The sequence below is a fragment of the Epinephelus moara genome, chromosome 18 (assembly GCF_006386435.1).
Source record: "Epinephelus moara isolate mb chromosome 18, YSFRI_EMoa_1.0, whole genome shotgun sequence".
NCBI lineage: Eukaryota > Metazoa > Chordata > Actinopteri > Perciformes > Serranidae > Epinephelus > Epinephelus moara.
In genome coordinates this window covers 12,245,334-12,271,864 of record NC_065523.1, presented here as the reverse complement: position 1 = coordinate 12,271,864, position 26,531 = coordinate 12,245,334, and the positions used below count along the sequence as shown (strand labels likewise).

The window sequence follows — 26,531 nt, the reverse complement described above, 5'->3', positions numbered from 1 at the left end:
AAGAGAGGGGTGAAAAATAAATAGTGGGCATGGCTCAAGTAGGGTGCAAAATTATAGACGGAGAATGATTGACAAATTTTTCACTTTAAGCCCTGACACTGTCATTTTTGTGTAGGAATTAAGCTACAATACATGACGTATGTTGTTTTAATTAATAAATACAGTGTGAGTAAAGATTACATAACATAAACATAACTGCAGTCTTTGTTATTTGATAGCCGCTTAAATTAAACAATTTTTATAGGGCAAGTTAAAACTGACTTCGGGCAAGTAGATCTCTGACCAACTTGCCCAACTGGGCAAGTGAAAAAAAACCTTAGCGTTGAACCCTGATGACATTGTCATATTATTACTCTAAAAAATTTATATGGCAACATTTGCTTCTTTACACATCCAGCAGACCTGATGCAACATAAGCATTCATTTGGAGTTGCATTCTGGTCAACTGGCGAATAGTAGTCCAATACTCACTCTTTTTTAGCTCTGTTTTTGGTCTCCACCAACTCCTCAGTGTATCTTTAGCCACTAAATGTTCCACTATCTTCACCAGCTAGTCTCTAACTTTGTCTGCTGTTTGCTGCTGAGCAGGCAGCGTACAGTGGGCTAATCAAAGCTTTCAGAGAGAGACGAGGCTACTGAGAGCGGTGACTCTGAAATGTGCAAACACGTCTTAATAGGCTTGATTAACCAAAAACCAAATAAAAACCAAAATAAAATGAGCTGGAAGATTATAAAATGCTCCATACAACCGCAGAGTTGAGTGATAATTCTCTGTGGGTCCGTCACTGCGAGCCCTTTTATATTACACAGTCATCTGATTAATTGTTAAAGGTATACTATGCATTAATTTACTAAAAAAACAATGTTTAGACTCATACAAAGGGAGTCAGTTTCAATCATCACTTATGACCCACTATAAGTTTGTGGCAGTGTGTATTTATCTGCAGTGGCTTTGCCCTCTGGCTGTATTTTCTTCTCTCTTCTTGTTTTGCTGACAACTGACAAATGACTCTTTGCTGAGCCGCGCCCCTTTGTGATTGTTTGCTAGCTGTCGGAGCTAGCATAGAGCCTACACTGTATGTAACTAACTGGACTCCCTGAATAAATATTGTCACATTTTTTGAACAACGAAAAGCAATTTCAAACAGAAGCAGACAAAGAGGTCTACAATATGCATCTGAAGGATATATCCAGGATGTCAAACTCCCTCAGCAGCAAAAACAGGTAAAAAAGATAAAGATAGTTGGAAACTAAAGCCGAACTATAGGCTACAGATCACAGTGTAAGAGTGAACCATCACATCACTGGCTGTTGAGACAGAAGGAAATAAAGGGAAACTGTGCCACTACAGAGTGCGCAGATGAAGTGTTTTTCCCCCATGCCACCAGCACACGGATCTCAGCTGGCGGGCAGGCGGGGAGCTCTGGGGGATGCCAAACATTGTTGAGTTTCCCTGTTTCCCTTCACTGGTTCCAGTAAAGCAGGGTATTTCTTTATTCAGTGTGACAATCATTACAAAAGCAGAAGTAACATGTATGCATTCAGTAGAGCTAGCTAGCTAATCCTATACTTTTCAAGGTTTGATTTTTGGTTTTGGAACATGGAAGAAACATTTATCTCCTTCCAGACTCTCCAGGTAAGAAGTATCATTAATACACGTGCCCCAGACACAACGTTTAGCTCAAAATCCACAAAAACAGCCTGAAAAAGACGAAAATCTGAAACGATTGCATGACGGTCTATGGAGCACAGCCTTGCATATGTCAGACCCTTGTTGGAGCTGGTCGATGCGATGCTATGATTGGCCGGTCTGCATTCAAGGGATGGGCTTAGCAAGAGGTCATTTCCTGCATAGTAAACCATTAATATAAAAATATTGTTCCGTGCAGCTTCAAGTGCAGTTTTAGGGGAAATTAAGATGCATAAGCTACGATGCTTCATGAAACTAGCATAACATGCAGCATCACCGTTTCATGAGTTTCCGAATATAAATCAAAGTGGATCCATGACCTAAATATTTGACTGTATGTGTCCGTTAATGTTGTTTGTCTAAAAGGGTGAGCTGTTTTATTTCCACTGCAATGCTGCTAAAAGTAAGATAACTAAAATAAATTAATTTATAGTCCAGGAATTCAGTGACAAGAAGGAATCCTGACAGAGCATCATTCATTAGACTGCCTCTCTGTTTGCTTCTCAGATGGTCACTTGTGCATAACATTCACTCCTCTAATGAAGCAGCCTACAGGCACAGTCAGAAGGAGTTAATCCAGGCCTTTATTAAAGGACCTTTCCAGACCCTGCAATAAGTCTGACGCCAGATGGATGCTGGTGTCCACTTTGTCACAGCACAAAGCTCCAGTAAGAAGAAATACCTGTCCTGTGCTAATCATCAAGCCTATTAGGACGTGTTTAAGAGGTCTTTTATAGATCATGTTTGGTTTTTATGATGCCTGAAGGTTGGAGACACACGTTTTCCTGCACATCTCACAGTGTGTTTCTGTCTGCAAGTCCGTGTTTATGTAACTTCCTGCTAAAACTCCTCCAGTCTGTTCCCATGATCACAAGTCAGCACTGGGTCAACATGCCTGGTTAAACAAGGGTTAAATGAAACGTATAAATAAAAAGCTGGAAGTGTGAGAACATCTGCAGGACGTTAGGACAGTGAGAGAGAGGACAGGAAGTGGCTATAATTGGCTGACGGACATGAAAGCCTGGGTATGTGTGTGTGTGTTTTGCTTCTGCTGCACCTGCAGGGGTCTTCTCCGGGCCTGGGGGTTCTGAGTCTGGGACAGTCCACTTGGGGGTTTCTCCCGGTCCCCTGCCCTGCTGCCGGTCTTCCTGCCACCTACCACAGCCGGAGTCTGTAGCGTTCTCAGAGGATGGGAAACTTGGATCAGTTGCAGCCATCTTTGCTGGGCTGGGTTCCTAATGTTTTGTTAGAAAAACAAAAAGATAATTCAGTAACACATTTTTATTTGTATTTTTCCTATACCCTTCCTCCTCCATTGAGCATTTATTAGCAGTACATAAACATTTCATAAAGGGTTTATAATGGACCACAGTACAATGAAATTGTAAGCAGATACAATTCATTACTGATGTACAGCTCAACGACTATAACATCTACATTTTCCTTTTTTTAGACTTAATGATTTATAAATTAAGAACATAATCTGTAACTCACAAAATCCACACATTTAAACTTCCAGAACCCATGAACATTAGGCATTATTACTTGATAAAATAACTTAAATGAAAAAAAAAAAGGCTGCGGGTTCTTTTTTTTCCCCATTGACTAAACAATGAACGGACTGATTTTTTCAGCCCTACCAACAGTGGGGCTAACGTCTTTATGCCTGAGAATAAAAACAGGCCATGACTGCACTAAAACCAAAATGAGATATTCTGTGTGCAAACTGGAAAGGGGTTTGTCCTCTGGACAACATGAATGCACTTTCAAAGCAATCTGGTCGATAGAGTTTCAGATTTTCAGTCATGCTAGTGGCTTTCGGGATGGTAATGGTCCACCACTTTAGTCAGACTAAAATATCTCAGCAACTACTATGGATTGCAATGTAATTTTGAACAGACATTTATGGTGTCCAGAGGTTGAATCTTACTGATGTCGTCATCCTTTGACTTTTTCTATGGCAAAACTTGCAGGTTGACATTTGAGGCTTTGGGTGAAATGTGTCTGCAACTATTGGATCCATGAAATTTGGTTCAGACTCGTTCCCCTCAGTATAAATTATAAACATCCAAAGTAAAAGATTAGGGGTCACCAAAATAATTAGGATTCATCCTCTGAGGACCATGAGTATCTATAATGAATTAAATGGCCCTACAGCTAGCAGGAAAAAAACAATATGTGCTTAAATGTGAACTGAAGCATTTGATGGACGTTTGCTTTGCTACCTGGGTGGCAATAGGCTCCACTTTGCGTTTTTTCTTCTGATTCTGCTTATTAGTCCGTAGATAGACAGCAAGTTGTTCACTCCACCTGGTAAACAAAGACAGAAACAGCAAAGACAGGACATTAGATACAGGAAACCTGATTATAAACTGCTCTTGTAACTTCTCTACAGTTTTATACTGACCCATTAATGATCTCTTTATTGTCACCACGGATGAATATTTCCTGCTCTGGTGTGATGATGCAGAGTGCATTTCTCTGTCCCGTCCTGGGCTCTGCATCAGTGATGTCTGTACACAGATTCATGTTCACAGTTCCCTGTGGCAAAGTGCTCGGCTGGAGGGGAATCAGAGCATCTGAATTATTCTGGAGAGCTAGTTACAAAATCTGGCTTACTGTAAGGACTGATCACCAAATTGCAGATGAGTGACAGTTAAACAGAGAGTAGTTTGTGGTGTTAAGTGTAGAATGAAAGAGATTTAAGGGGATCACAGAGAGAGGGGGATGTGTGCATTAGAGGACAGGCTAAGCCCAAATCATCTGCTGTGGTCCTGCACGCGACATCTGGCCTAAAGATGCCTGCTTGCTCCCAACACACTATAAATGCAGATGCATACACGGAACAGGCAATACTGTACACTGCTACATCATGTATATTTTTGTTAGGACATCTTACGAGTTCATCGAGGGCGAAGCGCAGGCTGCCGTCTTCATACAGGATAAAGAACCGCCGCTGCCATTTCTGACATTGAAAAACAACAACAACAAAATCACCACAGCACCATTTTTCATGAGGAAAAAGCAACAATAAAGAACTAGAAAATACATGTGTGTATTTCAGCTCAGTTTCATCATGTCTTACCCTTGACCTCTGCATTGGGTTGTCAAAATCTGTCCCCACAGGAGCCAAACACAGCCAGCCTCCATATATGGGTTTTGCCTGAAAATCATGGATAAAGTCGAGCACTGAGTCTCTGAGAAGTCACTAAACTAATGCACAGAGTTGAAACACTTAGTCCATTAACCAATTAGTCGACTGAATTGGCAACTGTTTATACAATCAATTAATGAATCATTTTTTTAATGGAAAAACATAAAGTGTTCCCTAGTTCCTGCTTCTCAAATGTGAGGATTTGAGATTACAGAAGACACATTGGTGTTGGTGATCATGTCGCCTGGAAAGTGACAAGAACCTTAAGTACAGAAATGCCAAAGTAGTTTTGAGATCATTCAGAAACAGTGGCAGCATTTACAAGTTTACATTTTTCAACTATAAAATGTCCCATTCAGTGTTCATCTTCGTTACAATTCTTAGAGACAAACGAAAAAGAAATCTAAGGGATCAGTCTCAAGACCCATTTCATGACATTTAGTAGACCTTCAGAATTAACAGTGATGAAAATAATCGTTAGTTGCTGCCTTACAGGATCCTTTCTGATATATACTATATTAAAATATACACAAGGACTTGATAATGAAAGCTAGTATTTACAGTGTTTTGTTTCTCCAACATCCAACACTTGAGGCTTTGCTGTTCTGTGTTAAAGCACTTAACCTCTATATTTGCAAAGCCACTTTCTAATTTGTTTGACTGCACATGAAAGCATCATAGTGGAAAAACCTGTAAATCAATCAACACTTTTAACTTCTGACCTCTAAAGCTATAGTGCGTAACTTCTACAAGTCCGTAAATGTCCGTTTCACCCAAGCCACTACTAGAGGAGATGACACAATGCTGATTAAGCCGATCGGCTCCTCTAACATCTCGCGGTATTTTTCAATATATATCATTTTTAGTTTGCGTGTCGACCGGCGACATTCCCGCGCTGGCGCACAGGAAATGCTTCTTCACAACAAGAAGGGAGGGGGAGGAAGAGCGGAGAGTGTCATAGCAAGAGGTAGAGCGCAGGTAGAAAGAGAAAGCAACATGGCGGAGAAGCGGCCGAGACACGGTTCAGAAGTGGATCCTACCACAAAGAAAAAGCCTGGACATTCGGCTGAAGGTCTATTAGCAAAGAAGGAAAGTGACCGACGGAGGAGGCAAACAAGGATTTGTATTGGCGTCGCTTTTCCTTAGCGGAGAGCCCTAAAGGAAGAAATTGGGCTGAGGGCAGTTGGGCTGTTGCCTTGCTGCTGTTGGATAAGTAAGTGACTTGGTTTATAATTATATTATGAGTAGTATGTGTTGCTGTTACATGTACTGGACCTAGTACTTTATTATTTTCTTGGAAATGGTGCTATAAACGTAATGTAATGTTAGCAGCCTGGTGTTCGCCACGTTGTGTAGCATTGTGTACACGGTGTGAAGCGAGTGTTACTCTGTGTACACGGTGTGTGGCGACTGGCGAGTGTTACTCTGTGTACACGGTGTGTGGCGACAGGCGAGTGTTACTCTGTGTACATGGAAGTGCCGCCGGCTTATTAGTTGTAATAACGCATTATCCGCTGGGAGGCGACAGAAGTTACGCACTACAGCTTTAAATCTGAAAAGCAAATACAAAAAATACCAAAGCATTTCTTTTCAGCTGGGGGCAAATCCTTTTACGTGGAACACCAAAATAAAAGCTGAATACCTGCATATAACCTGATCTTTTATCAACAATCTGAGTTGCAACTAATGATTATTTTTTATTATTGATTTCTTTTGATCTGTTAGGCTAAATGTCAGAACGTGTCTCAAATAATTTCTCATGATGACAATTTCCCTGAGCCAAAGGTTAGGTCTTCAAATTGTTTGTTTAGTCCAAACAAAAGTCCAAAACTTAAACATATTAATTTTACAATTTTATAAGATAAAAGCGGCAAATTCTCACATCTGAGAAGCTGATAGACAAGAAAGTGTTGCCATTTTGCTTTAGAAATTACTCTACCAATTAATGGATTATCAAAATAGTTGTCATTTAATTTTCATGCGATGAATTATCGATTTATCAACTACTCATTTCAGCTCTACACAAAGTTTTTAGGTTTGGAAGTGCTATCTAATTGCACTTAAACATCAATGGCTGTATGCATTTCTAACAAAGTAATATGCACACAGTATGTCATATTTTACAACATCTTAAAACAATGAAAAGATGCTCCACAGAAGCTTTTTCTCTGTGAGCACAGTTGACTTGAGTCAGAGTAATACCATGTGTAGTGTTTGCAGGTTGAGCAACAGTGCTAAAATTACAGGGCACAGTGAAACCAGGCAGAGTAATAACATATTTTAACAATGTAAGGCATGTAGGAAACTGTCATGATCATCTCCTTACATCACCTCCACATGACAGATCCTGCAGGAACAATGTTTTCAGAAGCACTAAACCAAGTGTTTAGACACTTCTTGTGAGCTCAAAGTAAATAAAAGACTTGTCTTAACCGCTGAAATGGTTTACCAATATGTGGACTGACAGGTCATTTGGGAGACTTCTTATTTGTAGAATAGCCACTAAAAGGTAAACATTTTCTGATTCCACCATCAGAGATTCCTTTTCATATCAGGTATCTTTAGGCAGTATAAGATTGTAAGATTGTGGAGAGTACTTGTTTTTATTTTTTCATTTCATGGACAACATGATCACTCAAGCAAACACAGAATATAACTGATTCGTTGATGAATCCCCATACATCCCTTGCAAGTCAACATCAGATAACACTACGGCTTGGGATTAGTGATGTAGAGTAAGAATATACTGTACTTAAGCAAAATTTTGATGTACTTGTAGTTTATTTGAGTATTTCCATTTTATGCTACTTAACACTCTCCTTTACGTTTCAGGGGACAAACTTTATGTTTTAGTCTACTTAAAACTTAAAACTAGCTTCACTTTGACAAGCCTCAACAGTAAAATGCTACTTATGAATTAATGCATCAGTATTAACTATCTAAAAATTAAAAAATAATATAGTTACTGACAGGGACTATTTGTCTGCAGAGCAAGCACTTACTTAGGTACTTTAAATTTATTTTAGAGTTTAAACTTAAGCTGCACCCTTCCAACTTGTTACCAATTTCTAAATTAATGGCAAACAAAACAAGAGGCTAACATACATGAAACGCTTAACTTCATTTAATCTTCTGCTATGATGCAGTAAAAAAAAAAAAAAAAACTTTTGGTCGCAATAAAATTAAGTTTGATGGGGAAACATATACATTTGGGGTATTATAAAATCAACAGACACTTCTCTGCTCGCCCTGAAATAATTAATAACCCTTATATGACCTCCTCTAACTCTCCTGCTAATAATTTGTGTACAGTCCCTAACTTCACAAATTTTCACACATTTTAACTAGCTAACATCGTACAAACAATGGCAGATACCTTGTATTTTAACATTTTTAACAACATGATAATAATAACAATTATCATTATAACACTTTTACATTTCAAATTTGTATATTTTCGGACTTAAAGGAAGGCTGTGTGAACAAATAAATTATTTAACATTAACTAAATAAAGCTAGCTAATATCCGGTCATTTCAGGATGCTGAGAACAAATAGCAGAAGACAACTACGTCGGATATAAGTGACAAAAAGGTGTTTTCTTGATGTAAAAACATGGTGACAGAAGTTTCTTTTAATTAATAGTGTTAGGGTATGACTTATTTACCCCTAAATTACTTGACTAACTGTCAAATAAACTGAATAAAAGTGTAGTTTGACGTTAATTGAAAACTAGCTAGCGGTTAACATCTTAACGGTTTACGACTAACGTTAACTTTAGACAACTACGGCCAATACGAGTTACAAATATGTTTTCTGGATGGTATCAGAACTTAATTCCACTATTAATAATTTAGGATAAAATGACTTCAACTTACTCTTTCAATTAATTAACAAACACTCACATTAACACGTGAAAAAAAGTGTAGTTTAAGCTTACCTTCTCCATGTCATGGTCGTTTAACAAATGCAGCTCACGGGACTTGAAGCAGTTTTGACATTTACTTTTATTAAAAATGTTGGCTTGAAATTTGTTACAGGGACTCGACGCTTTTTCTCCCGACATCTTTCAGTCCTCTGCCGGTGAGTAATCCAAACACAGTCCGCTGTCCCTCCTCCGGTACTTGCCTTTGAATAAAGCGGTTGATCCTGTACGAACATCTGTCAAACACAGAGCTCCTCACCCTCTGTCGCCATGGGCATGTCATGTGACGCGCTACCACCACACAACATCCGGTCACAAACCTACAAAATAAAACCAGCAACGACTTCTTTCTTTCTTTAAAAAATAAATAAATACTAATAGAATGAAATTAAAAATAGATAAATAAATAAAAGAAAATGAAATGAAATTAAAAGATTACATGATATGATATGATAGAAAATAAGTTATATGTAAAAAGAATATAGAGCAAATAACTTACAATATCATTCATAAATCAGATAAACAGAGAGGTAAATAAAATAAAATTGAATAACTAGAAGTATAGAAAATAAAAATGGAAATAAAAAACTATACAAAATCACCACCTCATCACTAATAAATTTCAAGTTGTTTCAACTCAGAAATGTATGTTCACTTGCTGGCTTACACACTTGAGTAAAATCAACTTCAAGATAAGCTTTGTTTCAACTCAAAAACCATAGCATATACAAAGTGTTTAACAAATTATCATTTGCTGTTTGACCTTGATACTCTGAGTTAAAACATCCAAGTGTGTTATAGTACCCACTCAAGAAAAAATGCTATATACTGTCAAACAAACGTATAATTCTGCACTAAATCAACTAAGAATTTCAGTGTAAAATACCTTCAACTTTATTCATACCGATTGCAATCTTATGTCAAATCAGTTAATTATTTATTCAATTCAAGTGGAAAACTGTGCAATAACAAAACAAAAAATATATCTGTAATATGATACTTTTCCTGCTCTGAACTGAAGACCTTATAAAATGGTAACAGAAATGTTACAATAAATATATATCTGGCATATAAGGTTTTGTTTGATAACATCTTCGGAGAAGTTGGCAACAGACATCCCTTTTCTGCTTGTATCCACTTATTTTGAAAGTATTAACCAGAAGTAAGGGATTGTATTATGTCTTCCTTGACACATGTGATCTCCACACCACAAAACTGTTAAACAGCTTTCAGTCTTTTTTTTTTTTTTTTTGGCCAGTGCATGATTATTTCCAGCACTGATGTTACTATTTTTATTTTTAACATCACGCTATGTGAAAAATCATGATACTTGATACACGCTTATATTTATAATGATTATACTGATGGTAAAAATATGTGTTAGCCATAGTTTAAATATAGTGTTGCATTTTCTCATTATGACCACAGGAGGACAGTGAAAACTCTCGTTTCTAAATACTGTTACACAAGTCTAACCAGAAACAACACAAACACTGCTGAAAACCCTTTGTAAAATAAATGTTAATTATCTGTACAAGCACTTCTAACTGACCCTGTGTTTTGATAGGATAGTGCAGAAAAAGGACTCCCCCACACACAGACTGACAGTGGATGCAAGCATTTATTCAAGGCAATGGCAGTGGCAGGGATTGTACAAACTGAAAATGTTTTTCAATGTTTGGCCATCCAAAAATGTATAAAATACAGCGGCTGTTTATCATTGGTTGATATGTTCCACTTATTACACTAAAATACAGTTTGAAACAGAACATACTGTTTGCTGCAGCCTCTGTGCAAACCAGGTGATGTCCAAATGGTTATTCTCTCACATCCCATTGTCAGACAGATTTGTTTGGGTATTTGGGCCTGCATTTTTCAAGAAGATAAAAGTTATTTCATAATAAATTAATGCTTTCATTTAATACATTTTCTGTGACAGATCACACAAAGAATAAAGCTTTTAAAAAGTCATTTGACATGATATCTGCAAAATTTAAAAGTGCGTTTCTCAACATGTGCATAACTACTTTATTTTTTCAATGAGACCACGAAGACTGATTTGATTTTGTTTTTCTGATTTTGAAGACAAATTGTTGAATATTGCTGGTTAGATAGATGCCACTGACCATTCATTAAGCCCCGCCCCTTTTGATACAGTTGCCATGTCAGTTAAACAACATTATGTCATTTCTGCCACTAGGGGTCTCTCAATCAAAACAGTAACAAAAGAAAGACTTCGAAGATGTCTGAAGTAGTGTGCGATAATAGGAGTTGTTGGCTTCATTGTTAAACAACCACAGACGAAAATCTGACATGATGATTCAGGCAGAAATTCTGTTCACTGCCAAGGAAATGTGTTCTGAGTTTTGTCCATGTAACACTTAGTCACATTATTTCAGTTATGTCATTTTATTCTAATGAAACGGCTGCAAGTGACGTTAGCTATTACCCACAATTAGCATTAGATGAGTTGACTATTGTGGCTAACTTTATGTGGCATATTCAGTTGTGGGGTAGCTAGCGCCCTGGAGCAACTTGAATTCAGCCATTACAAACCCAAGTGCCATGTCCGAAGCTGTGGCCTTCTTTCCCCCGGTGAAGGAGTCTCCAAGGGGGGAGTGAGGCGGAGGGACTGGTGGGTATGCTAGCTAGCTATGCCTTTTAACTTGTGTCATTATTGGTCTGACAAGTAAGCAGGGCTAGAAGGGGCTATAAGAATCATTGCGTGCAACTCTACAATAAAATAAGCTTTTACCCCAAACAATATGTAGCAGTAAATGCTGATATTGTGGTAGTTGCCACAAATAAATCAACGTATGTGAAAAACACCACATGTTGTAATGTTATAACGTTACCGTACACTTTAGCTTACTGTAGGCATTAGCTTAGTGGCGATCATAAGCCACTGGATCGACAAATATGCCAATAAATTAGGTCTTTACTGGATAACTGTGTTGCGTCATCATCACACAGCAGAGAAACACTACCTAGCTAGCTAATTTTAACCCCACAAACTGGCTAGCATTAGCAATGTGCTCCTTGGAGGTAATGCTCAGTTAGCTACCGTAGCTAGTAAGCTACATCTGGCTTGGTTTTGTAAAAGTTTCGCTTTTACTACAGCCCTAGTTACGGTTGCTAAGCTATAATCGGACAACGGCCGTTCCTGGGGGAGGGGCTTAACAAACAAAAGTCAGTGTTTAATAAGAAGGTTTCAACCAAGACAGATTTCCCTTTTAAAGATCAATTTCTAATTCAAGTAGCTTCCAGTGTGCATGGCCAATTTAATATATTTCTTATCTTTTAGATATTAATGTTTCATATTTACAAAATGACCTTTGAGGCCGCTCTGATAAAAACAAAAGTAAACATTTGGTCTGTGTAAGCAGTGCAGGTAATAGCATCATATATGTTTAAGGAACATTAATATGTGACGTATAGAGGAAAATATTACTTTGGAAAAATAAATAAATAAAAACCTTTTTCTCTCACAGCCACACAATAAACGCTATGATGGCTTCTCAAATCTAAAACAGAAATGAATGTTTGTGCTCAGGAGGGAAATCTAAACATTAGACTGTTTTTTTCTCATATAGTGCATACTTCATAAGACAGCTACTCTGGCATTGTCAGGCAGTATTAGTGTAGATAAGATACATGTCACATTCATTCTACTACAAATGTAAAGGATACTACAGTATTTTTTGAATTCATAATGAGATCGGCTCACTGTGTGGGTGTTAAAGCTAAAGCTGGGAGTTAGATATTCAGTGGAGAAACACACACTGCAGTCCAGTTTGTTAAGTAGAAGATGTAATAAAACAAGTCTTTTCTTGGACGCGTTCACGACATTCAGAGGAGTAAAGAAACCAACTGGAGCCAAGCTCGCAAACAGAAAAGGAGGACTCGTCTGTGCTTTCAAAACTCGTGTCTGTGATACATGTCTGGATCATAGTATTTGGTGACCACCACTCTGTTGGCAAACTTTCGGCCGGTGAGAGCTTGCATGGCTTTCTGACAGTCTGCTGCAGAAACATACTCCACAAAGATCTGGAATAAAAAACAGTCGGTCAGGTCCTGAACAGTATGAAGATGAGTGGAGGATCTTAGATGTATTCACAGATAAAAGAAAATCTTAGAAAAGCAGTTGTATGCTGCTTTTTACTGCAGGTGGGAAACAAGACGAACATTTGTCAAACAAACCAATTAGTATTCAACCTTGCAGTCTTTTCTCTTGTAAAATCAAAAAATGGTGCCACAAAACACTTCCAATTACGCACAAATCTGACCTTTGTGCCACTTGTGTGAGTACATTCTCTAGTGTGGCTTACTGTAGTGTGCCAAACTGTAATGTGCTCATTACTGCCCCCTGAGGCCTGAGAGCAGAAAACACCCACTGACACTAAGGTTGTGGTTGTTTTTTCAGGGTTTCTAGTCTAGTTCTACACCTTAAGGCAGATTTGAGACTTTTTAAAACTTTTTTCAACTCAGAATGTCATTTAAGACCAGTTCTCTAAAACCGGAATCAGTTGCTTAGGATTCAGGACAATTTTGCTCATATGTTTATTGTAACAGTTGTAACAGTTTTTTTTAGTCTGACCAGCCTGGTGAATGTATGGGATTTTGTTTTTAACGTCTTTTCATTTTAAGCTTCATAAAGAAAAATGTATCGAGAATTAAAAAAAGGTTTTAAAAGAGACTTCAAGGATCAAGTCCAGCTGGTTGGTTTGACAAATGTACATCTGGTTAACTTACCCACCTCTGTTAAAGACATTGGACACTTTATTGTCATTGTAGAAGTATAAAAAAATGATGTCGTATGTTCCACATAGTCGATGAGATAGTCCAAGACGGGGCTACTTCTTCTAAGTTGTCATGAGAGCACTAGTTTATAAAATATTGCTCTGAAAATGGTAATGGAGCATTAATTTTTAGGCTTACCAAGACACAAATCACCATGACCTGTGGTTGCTAATAGATTTCAGACTTTTATTCAGGAACTGTTTTTGGTGTCTAATTCATCAGAACTTCAATATCATTTTTCACCATGTTTTCCAGTTTGAAAGTCAAAAAGCAAAGACCAGTAACAACCCAGTGGGTGATGGGTTTGAGGGTTTGCCAGACCAGAATGAGACAAGCAGACATTTGTGTGCTGGCTCTGTGGAGCTAATTTAGTTTAACAATCTATGTTTGGAGTCTACACATGTGCAGACATCAGGCTCACCTTTCCACAGCCAGGAACTTCCACACCGTCGACTGGTCGGGGGATCTCAATGGAGCGGACGCTGCCGTACTTGCAGCACTCTTCGCGGATGTCTTCAAGGATCTCCTCGTAGTCTTCGTCATCCACCAGCTCCTCAGGCATCACCATGTTGAGAAGGCACAGCACCTCAGTGGGCATGCCGGAGTTCTGCAGCCTCTGAAGCCCAGGGACCTGCAGCGTCACCGGGGTCTCTATGATGGAGGTCTGGGTGTGGAGGAAGAGTTGTACACATCAGCTTAGAGTCAGTTTTTTTTTTAAATAAGACTCTGGTACAGACTACCAGATTCAGTCTTATACTAAATATATTTCCTGTAGAGCTGCTTCCTGTCCCCCCCTCCCTCCGCTTGTTACTGTATCTTTGGCATTCCTTCAGTGGATAAACATGCTGGAAGTCATTTTTCCACTGACCTTTCACTCCCACCATCTGCCACTGTGAGAAAATTAAGCTCCTTTTGTCCAATCAGAGTTGACATGACATGAAACAGGAGGAACACCAAAGGTACAAATTATCTAATTAATGATGGCTGAATTACATTTAGGAATAGATCAGGTTTCTTTTCAGGATGCCTGAAATTTCTAACCATAAATGAAGTTGGATTTTTAAACATAAATTTTGAAAGAATACATGGAATATATTAAATAAATACACAACAAGAGAAAACAAGTAGAAAGAAATATACAATTCAAATTAAAAAAAAAATACCAGGGAAATACCAGGATATTATTCTACGTTGTCGTGCATGCTGGCACGCTGTCACACTTGCGCTTTTCCACTGTGATCTTTAAGGAACAGTACAAGGACTCACAGGATTGGCATTTTTAGCTCCCACACTCGCCCTTTGGACTATCAGCTTTTTGTCGCCCAGTTGCATCCCATTAAGCCCAGCAACTGCCTGATGGAGAAAACACACAACCATTTACATTTAATAACAAACACCACAGCTAATAATCTCAACACATAATTAGAATTACTGCCTCCTGACTGTATGCCTCCACGAACCCATCAAGATGCAAAAACAGGGATGCTTCACACAGCACAGAGGATCTATACAATCAGCACTGTTTCAAGGAGGGCGCTTGTGATTAGTGCCACCAACTCAGTATCACATTAAATGCCTCCCCTTCTGTTCATGAGGTATGGCATTGAAAAATGGCCAGAAAAGTGTTTTTACAGAACATTACGATGTCACAGTGAAGTTGACCTTTGACCTTTTGGATAGAAAATGTCATCACTTAAAGCTATAGTTGGTAATCCTTTTCAGAAACACTTCTTGTTATACTGGGTGAAATGGGCCTTCCACCCTGAGAGTAGTCAATGCATAATGTGTTCAGAAAAAGGAATGAAAAAAATCCAACCTCTGTGGCAGCTGGAGGCCTGTAAAAACTCTGACCAATCCCTGCCATTCGGTCCGAATGGAAAGAACCAATCAGATGCCTTCATGTCTCGTCCTGCCCAAGCCCCTCCGTCCCTCCCTCCCTCCTCCCTGCGTGCACTCATCACGTGTCACCGTTGCCGGAAATATTCAGCACACTCCTCAGCAGAAATACCGAGTTAGCAGGAGAATAAGTTTGCTGAACAATGGCAGAGAAAATGCAGCCAAAAGTACCACTTCCAGCGTTACTTGTAACGGCTCGCCCCGTTAAACAGGCTGAGAAGAGAAAGTCGGAGGCAGAAAAGGCTGTGACGAAAAAGGCTTTGGATAAAGCGAGAGGACAAACCAGACGTCAACATCGGTGCAGCTTTTGAACGGTGGAGACAACTGAGGGAGCTGAAGGGCCTGAAAAGTGATGCAGAGGTTGCTGTCTTTCTGTTAGACAGGTAATTATTTGTTTGCTTCGGGGGGATTTGTTATTTTACTCAGCTCTCCTCTGCCCTGCTGACTCCTACTGCAGGATGCGCGTTCAAGCTTGTGGAGCCGTGGCTTTGGACGGAGCACTGATGGGAGGGGGAGGAGGGGGTGGAGCTTAGAGGAGGTGCCGCTTTCAAATCTTGTTAGCTCTCCAACATTACCAACTATAGCTTTAATTATTTTATTTTATTAGACATTAGTGGGATTTTTTGTTATAATTACTGGCTGAATTCTTGAGTTATGGCCAAAAACATGTTTTGTGAGGTCACAGTGACCTTGACCTTTGACAACCAAAGTGGAATTAGTTTATTCTTCAGTCCAAGTGGATGTTTGTGTCCAATTTGAAGAAATTCCCTCAAGGTGTTCTTGAGATATTGCATTCATGAGAATGAGACCAATGCAAGGTCGCATTGACCTTTGACCACTAAATTCTAATCAGTTTATCGCTGAGCCCAAGTGGACATTTTTGCCAAATTTAAGTAAATTCCCTTAAGGTCTTCTTGAAAATCATGTTCACAAGAATGAGACAGACGCAAGGTTGCAAGGAACAGACGTACAGATCAACAGAAAACCCCAAAACATAATTCCTCTGGCCATGGCTATTACTGGTGCAGAAGCATGAAAAAATACTGTCATAATTAGCATATGAATTCTTCAGTTTCTGGCCAAAAACATGTTTCATGAGGTCACGTGACCTTGAACTTTGACCTTAGACCACCAAATTCTAATCAGTTCATCGCTGAGTCCTAGTAAACATTTGTTTGAAAAAAATTCCCTCAAGGTTTTCTTGATATATCACCTTCAGGAGAATGACACAGACAAGGTCACAGTGATCTTGACTTTTGACTTATGAGCCTATAAAATGAATTGTTTATCCTGAAGTCCAAATGGACATTTGTGCCAAATTTGAAGAAATCCCCTTGAGGCGTTCTTGAGATACTGCAATGAGGTGAATGGGACGTACGTATAGATGGAGGCATATAAACTGCACATAACCATTACCTGATCAGTGGCGCTGATGTCTACGTATTCGCAAAAGGCGTAACCTTTCGACAGTGACGTGGCACTGTCCTTCACAAGATTGAACGCTTTGAGAGGCCCAAACGATGTCAAGAGCTCCTTTACCTGCAAACAAGAATCAGATGAAAATATGAGACTAATAATTCATAGTGACCATGCAGAAACCTACAGAGTGAATTCTAAATGTCACAGTCACATCACAGTCTATTTATAACATGATTACTGGATGTAAAATGTATGCAGTTAATGTGCTTTGCTTGTTTGTACATTTGTGCATTTTACAGATTCTGCATTGCTATAAAAAGAAGAAAGAAGAGACGGCGGTGGATAAAAATGTTCATGTGTTTTGAGGGTTTAGGGAGGATGTGAAGGGCTGATGATGTGGAACTGAGCTACATCTGGGGAACATAAAAATAACTTCCTGAAATATCAGTGAGACAAAGTTTTAAATATGCAAATTATATTGAAAGAGAAAAATTCTCATATTCAAAGTTGGAAGTATTTTTACGGCAAGCTGAGCTGTAAATGGTGCAGGGTAAAATAAAAAACAAATGATCTTATTTAGATTTAACAGACTGATTATTACTGTATTTTGCCAACTACAGGCAAATTACATCACACCAGTGGGATAATATGTTTTCTTACCTTTACATTAAAAGCTGAATACAGCACCCCCCCAAAAAACCCACCACCATAAACAACAGCATCCCCAAGTCTTAATGATCAGGCCTTAATCCCCAAAATCCCCGGGTCCTAAACGCGCTCCAAAAGCATGATGGGAGACAGAAAGTAGCCAGTAAGGGAGCCTGCTGGCTGGGAGTGTATCCGTGTGAGGACCAGAATGTCTTACTTGCCTTGTGTTACATGTTGGCATGGCAGCAGTAGATGAGTACTACTGAACAAATTATGAGCGCAGACTTAACGATCTTACAGGCCCCTAGCTGGGGACAAAGTGGGGGAACAAAAATGAAAGAGCTGTGAGTATCAACGCAGTGGCAAGTGACTGCAAGAATTAAAAAATAAAATAAGTCAGTGAATAATATACATCAGGCTACATGTGCTCTGTAAGGTAGTTAGAGTATATGAGACAGAATGGACAGGTAAGAGTTAAATTCACTGTGTAACAGAGAAAGTTTACACCATCTGCTCACCTGAGAGCAAAGATGGAGCTGTGAATCTGCTTAGTCCTTCAAAGTATTAGACTCAGTTATGAGTGCAGCCTATTTATAAGCAAATATTTACTGTAACCTTTGTTGTTCTCAAAGAAAAAGTCCACCTATATACTTATACTGTTAGTTACTTTCCAATGTTCAATTAATTTCCTTTTTTTTTTAATTTTCTTTTTTTGTGTGAATTTTTTGGGTGTTTTCCTGCTGTGTGCTGTAACTGCTGCACAACAATTTCCCTCGAGATAAATAAAGTTCTATCTTACATTATCTTTTTTTTTTCCACATAAACAATCTTGATACAGATCTGCTTGATCAGATTTGTTTTTTAGGTAACTGTGACAAAGATACATACTGAATGTGACATTCTTCAGCTAAAAATCAACTTGTAAATGCTCTCTGGTGGACAAACTATGTAAAAGCGACCTAGTTTGGTATTTCTGTACTGATCTTTCTTGTTACTTATCGACCGACATATAAAAACAGGGCCGGCCCTAAATTTCTCAAGGCCCTGTGCGGGATTTGGTTTGGGGGGGCCCCCCATTGTTATGTGTTGCCACTTCACATGGCACTGGACCAATTTGTATATTGTAAATATGGGTTTAAGCAAACATTATAAGGAAGATACTGGAGATACTTATCCCAATAAGTGTTGACTTTTGTTCTTTTCTTGGTCATTCATTTTGTTACACTTTTCATGTGTTTCATGTTGTACATGTATACAACCGCAAAATGTATATATTTTGTGTATGTATATATTATACAACAGAGTCCTAGCAGTGCTTTTTTTCATCAGCGACAGTAAACTACTTACTTAGCTTACCCAAATTGTCTATTTCACCCATCTCTGAGCTTATTGCTTTTTTTGTTTGTTTGTTTGTTTTGGCATAATGGTATGAAATGTTGTCTGCTTTTGTTTAGGACATTTTTAGATGTTACATTTTTTGTTGTTATTGTTTCACGTTCATTAAAAAAAAATTAGGGGGGCCCTGAGCAACTGTTTCTGTCACTTTATGTGTACACCAACACCAATACATCTGCAATGAGCGAATATTGGCTGATATATCGAATATATTATACTGGCTCCAGCTGCAAGCAATTATTATTTTCTGATTTTAGTCTGTCGATCACTTGGTCAACTAAATTTAAAAAAAACGTGCAAAAAGCAAAATATTCAAAAAATGCTCATCACAAGATGTCTTCAAACTCTTTGTTTTATCCAGAATCCAAAGACAGGCAATAAATAAAGATATAAAAGAGTGAAAAGCAACAACTTCTCATGTTTGAGAAGCTAGAACCAGAAAATATTTGTCAATTTCGGTCTGATAAGTGACTTTTAGAATTACTCGATCGGGGCTCGTATCAACGATTATTCTTATCAATCAACTGATAAATCGTTTATAAATACAAGAAAACTGTAAAAATTGATAATTATTAAAATTAAAAGTCCTACTGCCACAGACGCTTCTTATTTTGCCTGACCAAAACTTTTAGATTTCAAATATTAAAGTTTATTATCACATAAGTCATGAAATAAAACAAAAAAACAGCTAATCACATTTAATTATGATACTTTCACTTAACTTTGCTGCTGGTCAACTAATAACTTCTTCAGCTAATCATACAGCTACTGAACTATGGGCTGTGTGACAGCCACTCATCCTGTTTTCTTAAGGTGGACTTTTTCTTTGACAACATAGACTCAGATGAACGAGGAGCAGCACTCAAGCTTAAATATCACACAGAAATAAATACAGCCTCTTATGTGAACATACTGGACTTTGCTTACCTTTCTTTAATCAGTATGCTTAACATGAGAAAGGTATAAGCAGTTTACTTTGATAGTCACAAAAAGCCTTTTTATAATATTCATATATGATTAATGACATGATATGACTTAAGTTTAATATCAGATAGTTTAGGCAAAATATTAAAAATAAAAGCTAATTATCTGTAGAAGTTGTCCATTGTGATTAAGGAAAATATCAGATACATATTCACAAATAATCACAAAACGGAATTTAATATTACCCTGTTCATGTTTTCCCTGTATGGTGTTATTGTTAACTTTGTCATTTTTGGTCTTTGTTTGTATATATGTGCTGGGGTCATGTTCAGTTTCTGGCTCTAATAAACATTGAGCTGTTTTTGACTCTTTAAGGAAAACTTCTGTTTTCTCTCTACCACAACACAGTTTTTGATTTTTCATTTCATAAAGAAATTTAAAACATATTTTGTGCCATGTTTAAAGTGCGACAAAAAAACCTCAGCATGTGTGAGTAAAATGAGGAAACATGAGTGCACCTGTTCAGTCTGTTTCATTTAAATACCTGGTCATCGTTAAGGTAGTTCGGCAGGCCTCCTATAAACAGTTTGTGGGGGGAGTCTGGAACGACTGTGGAGACGACGCCTACAGAGAACAAAATCACAAGTATGAAAAACATTTTCTTATATCATGAAATAAAATATGTCATTACTTAACACCGTAACTTAATACCGTATTACTCAGTGACAAACCTGGGACATGGAAAGCAGGCTGCTCAGAGATACCAGGTAAAGGCCGATAGTCATGAGGTCTTCTTATCTTCAGTGACTGACCCTGAAAAATGATTCCATCGAAGGCCATCGCCTGCGTCGTCTCGTCTACAGACCGAAACTAAAGAGGAAAATCAATGTGAGACTTCAGCTGTTCCAACAACAACGTTTGAAATCTGCACATCTGTTATTTTTACATTCTTATCTTTTTATATTCAAATCGTGATGATAACAGGCTTTTAAAAACCCAATTTGATTAACATTTCACACGTCTGTGGATAATGTCTTTATTAATGGTAAAATCTTATTAATGGAAATTAAAAAAAAGCAGTAACATGATGCAAACAAAAAACCCTACGTTTAATAATGTTTGTGTGTCGTGTCTGTGAAATAAACTAGCAAATAAAATAAAATCCCTGGAAAGTCTTTATATGGATTATAGGGGACCCATTATGCTCATTTTCATGTTCTTAGTTTTACTTTGGCTTTCTACAAGAACATGTTCACACATGTTCAAAAAACACTTGTTTTCCAAACACTTTCTGCTGGAACACCTGTATTTACCTGTCATAGCAAATGGGGTATGACTGTAATGGAGAACAGCAGCACTTTCTAACATTAAAAAATCACCAATAACACAACCAGACACATTTCGGCAGGAATGTGATCTCACGTCGGGGAGAAATTAATGACATTAGCAACCAAGATTACATGCTCTACTGACGTTAGTATGTAGCTACATGTAGCAGTGTACTTGCCAGGGAATGATGGGAGTAACGGCAATTTCTACCACCAATAAAAGCTTCTAAACCAAAATCTTCACAACCAGACATGTTCCAGCAGGAATATGATGCGAAATTTGGGAGAAATTACCGATATCGTCAACCAAGATAACGTGTTTCCCTGACGTTAGCATACATGTAGCAGTGTGCTTGCAGCCAGGGAATGACTGTAACAGAGTGTAGCGGCAGTTTCTACTGTGAAAAAACACCAATAAAAAATTCTGAGCCAAAGTCTTCACAACCAGACATGTTCCATCAGGAATATGATGCGAAATTTGGGAGAAATTACCAATATCGTCAACCAAGATAACATGTTTCCCTGATGTTAGCATGTAGCTACATGTAGCAAGGTAAGAAAAAGAAATCTTTCACAAGCTGACCTCAACTTGTCTCTAAAGTAGATGAATGGTTTGAACCCTGAGGTTTTTGCTCACAGGGATTACTTTTACATACACTTTACTCATTATTTGAAACTTCTCCATGTTTAAAATGGACATCTGACATTGTTACAATATACTGTATTTATATATTACAGGAAAAACGTAAAAGCATAATAGGGCCCCTTTAAACAAACATGAGAGTGATATCAGTCTTCTCATCTGACAAATATAGAATGAGCATGTATTCCAAAATGTAAAAGTATTACTTTAAATGCAGACTTTATGAAGGCAGCAGCAATAATATAATATATAGTATAATAATATACATTACATTAGGAAAGCAAAGTTTTTCTACACACCTCTAAGAAAGCAAAGTTTTTATCCTGATTAATCTGCACAGCGAGCACAGGGTTGCTTGGGGCTTGTGAAAGGCCTGCAAGTCTCATCTGAGCGTTGAAGAACTCTGCCATAGACTCCTGAGGAGGAAAACAACAAACAGCATGGCTGGAAACAACATGAACACATCAGTGTTTGGTGTAAATGCCACAGTTAATGTAAAAAACAGGAAGTCAAATAAGACTTTACCTCAGTTACTCCAAAGGGAATATTTCCAACATAAAGGCGTCTGGCTTGTCTTGTCATCTGACTGCCAACTATGGGCACTTGTGTTGGAGCTGCAGCCACTCCAGTGGTGGTGGATGTTGCCAGCAGAGCTATTGTTGGTATCTGCCCTGCCGCTGAAAGAGAGAGAAGAACAAGTGGAAGCTCAGCTACAAACCTACTGCAAACTGTGCTTCCTTATTACAAACAGTATATCACTGGATTACTTTGATGCTGAAGAAAACTGAGTTACGACTCCAAGAGGGAGTATGAATTTGAGATTTAAGGTGAATTTTACCCTTTTTTGGAAGCAGAACTACAGCCGTGTTCAAGCCTGGATACAAGCTCAAAAACATTAATGTAGGTGTAGCTCTGAAGAAGTCTAACTCGGGACTAAACAAGCAAAGAGAGAACATGATAAGCACCTTGCATAGCTTTATATTGCATTGGTGTGATGTGTTCAAAGCCAGGAGGAGGCACATCCCAGTATTTGCAGGTCCTTTTCTTCCTTGTTCGCCTCGGAGAGTGGCTGCAGAGGAACGAAAATAAAAGCTCAAGGACCATATTTACACAGTGAAACTTATATGTAATCTGTAAAAAAAGCTCTACAACCCTCTGAACACTACCTACTCAACAACAGCAGAAAGACACGGTTAGAGACAAGCTTTTGAACATAGTGGAGCATTTAGCATCTAAAGAGCCAGATATTTCCTGCAGCAATGAGTTGGCTAGTGCTGCATCTTTCACCCACTGACCTGTGCTTCTTGTGTTCCCGGGACGAGCTCCTGCGGTCCCGGCTCTTGCGGTCTCGGCTGCGGCTTCTCTTCTCTCGACTGCGACTCCCTCGGTCTTTGCTCCAGCTGCGATGCTTGTCACCTCGGCCAGGAGATCCACTGCGACTCCTCTTTTTGTGTCTTTCTCTTTCTCTCTCTGTGCAGCAGAAAGAAATAACTACTACATTTCTGCCAAAAAAAATCATTGAGCAGCATCTCATTAGCATGTGCTTTATGCAGAGGTGGAGTGTAACTAAGTAAATTTACTCAAGTAAAATACCTTAATTTAAGTATTTGTAATTTCTGGTACTTATACAATGTACAAAAATTGTACTTTTTACACCACTTCATTTATTTAACAGCCATACAGTAGTGACTTTGATTTTATAATAACAGAAAACCTATAACAAACATAATGCTTAATAATAATGCAGGACTTTTACTTGTAACTGTGATATTGCTACTAATACTTAAATGAAGGACCTATTCATCTTCCACTTGGCTATAAATTATGGTAACCTGAATATGTTTGGACTTTTGGACTGTTTGTCAGACTTTAGGAAGTAGTAATGGGTGTGTTTCACATTTTTCTGACATTTTCTTTTTTGATTAAATAATTAAACGCTTATTAATCAAAAAATAAATGGCAGATTGATTGATGATGAAAATAAAAGTAAAATCCAGCCCTAATATTTAGTATTACTGTATTATTCATATTCTTTACAGACTATTCAGATTATGCTACAAACAATACTTTCACATGCCCATGGACCACAGGTGGAAATTAGCTAGTAGCCAAATCTGGCACAAAACATCTCTTCTCTTTTTTGGGATTAATGTATTTTTGTCCATGGTCCCTGGTATAAATAAATTTAACAAACTATCAAAACTTAATTGATGGATCTGTTTCTTTTTTATAATTACTGCAACGACCTTGAAATGACTCCGTCAATACTTAAAGTTATTACATTGTTCTGATCCCACATGGTATTAAAAAAAAAAACCTGCTCGCTCTGATTCTCTCCAGTCTCCTCTCTGGACTGGAGAGACGCTGCATCATATTTCTCAGCGAAATCTGACAGTTTAATGTGGCTGTTCTTCTTGGCAAAGGGGAGCATCAGGTAGAACATGACTTAAGACTTTTAAACAAATCGATAAGAGGTACTCTTGATTTCTGTGTAGATCTTATCCACCGGTAGCTCTACACTGATTAAATGTCAAGTTTTAAATGTAGTATGTTTCCTTTTCTTTCTTTCTTTGTGTCTGGGAGCCTTCTGCTTTGTATTGTGTACTTCTTCACCTCTCCACCTCACTGGAATTGAGTTTAGTATTTATATCCATGTAAGTTAGTCTGACAGATTAATTGTTTATTTAAATTGTCAGGAAATAGTGAAACACTCCCATCATAATACTCAAATTCAGATGTCTTGTTTTATCTGTCCAACAGCCCAAAAAGCTTCTTAACAGATGCTTTACAGTTTCTATCACATGGAACAAGGGAAAGTAGGGTATTCTCACATTTAAGATCATGGCACTAGGGGAATGCCTATCTTTTTATCAATTATTTTTTTCTGACTGATCAATTTATCAATTGATCGATTCGGCTCTACACACTCTTTTCTTCTGATTATTAAGCATGGTGAGACTTTGTTTTGTTTTTCAGGCGGGCAACATAAATCAAAGCTATGATCTTGATGATGAGGATTTTTATTATCATACTTGTTTTGTTGCTCTTGTCAGGGGAATATCACATATCAGTTATTGACTGATTTTTGTATTATTTTTTATAAATACTGTGTTGCAACAATTAACAATGGATGCCGAATTAAAAAGTACACTATAATGATTGGATACATGTCATATTAAGTCACTTCTACCCGGTGTCTCTTTGCACAAGAGGAAAACATTATAAAAGGTGTCATATTCTCATGGAGTTTGGCATGTAGCCGTCTCGCACAGGAGAATGGCAGGTAACTTCACTGTGCACTCTCGCCGGTGCCCAGACTGCGTTCAGTGATGTATGTAAGGTTTAGCGTTGTAACGGTAGTGGCTACATGATGAGGATGATATCACCGAGGATCATATTAATTATGCTAACATAAATTAGCTGAGTCATGTTGTGGAAACCTACATGTTGAAGTTGCTGTCAGGTCGGGTTATTCATTCATAAAATAATCAGGGGAGCTAACGGTGCGCACTATGCTAGCTGGAGGACCAAATTGGGGCACAGACAGACCGTTAATACTCACCCTGGCGATTCTCGCTAAGCTGTTTCTCAAATTCCTCGAAATCCGACATTATAGCGGTTTTCTCGGTGTATAAAAATAAAGCAGGTCTGTGTTTTCTGAGGGGGACGATAAACCAACCAGTGTGTGTATGAGTGTGTGTCAGTGCAGCAAAAACCACTGAAATATTCCCGGTGTCAAAACAGAGTCAATGTATATATACAACATCCGGTTAAAACCTTCAAAATAAAAGTACTCAGCCGTACTGTTTTTTTTTTACTTCCAGAAATGCCCCCAACCCCAAACCTTAATTAAACTTTTATAGTTTCCTTGCTTAACCCCGGTAAACTGTCACATTTGAGAAGCTAAAACTATGTTTTAAATGACTGAACAAAAAAATCAGTCATCAAAATAGTTGCAGAGTATTTGTCTGTCAATTGACTGTGTTTAATAGATGCAGCTCCTTCATGCAAATCATATAAAGTAGCCTAAGCCAATACAAGGATCTGGCTACCAGCTGAAATCATATGGAATGAAACAATTAATACATTAAAAAAAACACTGGCTTAAATAAAATATGTATGGTAGCCTACACAATTAAAAATGAATGCTTTTAAAAATAGTTTGTAGAAAATATTAATGCAATTATATTTTGGAAAAAAAGTGAACTTTCAGTTATAAATAAAAGATTGGTTGATTTTAGATTGAAGAGATAAGATAAGATATGATAAGATAAAACTTTATTTATCCCACACCAGGAAAATTCACATGTTACAGCTGCTCAAATAGCACAGATAAAAAGCAACTTGAATGGCAAAAGAATACAGAATAAATATAAAATACAAAAAGATATATATCAGTATAAGGAAAATATTGAATATAAAGTACTAAATTTTGACACAACTATACACTCAATACTATTTGAACTATATACACCTTTCACTTATGCACATATGGAAAAAAGAATAATCCTGCCATTAAATAATGAGCCTGTTGAAAATATCAAACTCAATTTGCAAACAAAAACAACCACACTTCACTATTTGCACAAAAAATGTCAACAATGACTTTGTTGCACACAATTTTTATGTGTAAAGTTGTACAAAAACCGCAGGGCATGTGCACATACAGTATTTTTGGCTTTTATTGTGGAAATGTCATCATCCGGTCAC

The 26,531-nt window shown here is 37.9% G+C and overlaps 2 protein-coding genes across 2 annotated transcripts in view; both read right to left on the bottom strand.

Annotated features, from left to right (window-relative positions):
- Nucleotides 1-9,028, bottom strand: part of LOC126405724 (myosin phosphatase Rho-interacting protein-like) — a 40,777-nt gene extending 31,749 nt beyond the window's left edge. The window contains exons 1-6 of the mRNA XM_050069606.1: nt 8,784-9,028; nt 4,776-4,853; nt 4,590-4,655; nt 4,098-4,249; nt 3,916-4,000; nt 2,748-2,925 (exon numbers count right to left, since the gene is read on the bottom strand). Coding sequence (XP_049925563.1) covers nt 2,748-2,925; nt 3,916-4,000; nt 4,098-4,249; nt 4,590-4,655; nt 4,776-4,853; nt 8,784-8,909 — 685 coding nt within the window. The 5' untranslated portion in view covers nt 8,910-9,028. The remainder of the gene's footprint in view (nt 1-2,747; nt 2,926-3,915; nt 4,001-4,097; nt 4,250-4,589; nt 4,656-4,775; nt 4,854-8,783) is intronic.
- A 1,271-nt stretch (nt 9,029-10,299) lies between these two features.
- LOC126406022 (splicing factor U2AF 65 kDa subunit-like) lies at nt 10,300-25,542 on the bottom strand. Its single transcript, XM_050070129.1, has 11 exons — nt 25,384-25,542; nt 23,117-23,291; nt 22,787-22,890; nt 22,347-22,498; nt 22,121-22,237; nt 20,582-20,720; nt 20,395-20,474; nt 16,881-17,003; nt 14,835-14,921; nt 13,990-14,232; nt 10,300-12,815 (listed from the first exon to the last, which is right to left on the bottom strand). The coding sequence occupies exons 1-11, from the start codon at nt 25,430-25,432 to the stop codon at nt 12,684-12,686; spliced, it is 1,401 nt and encodes a 466-aa protein (XP_049926086.1). The 5' UTR covers nt 25,433-25,542; the 3' UTR covers nt 10,300-12,683.
- Between the last annotated feature and the right edge of the window lie 989 nt (nt 25,543-26,531).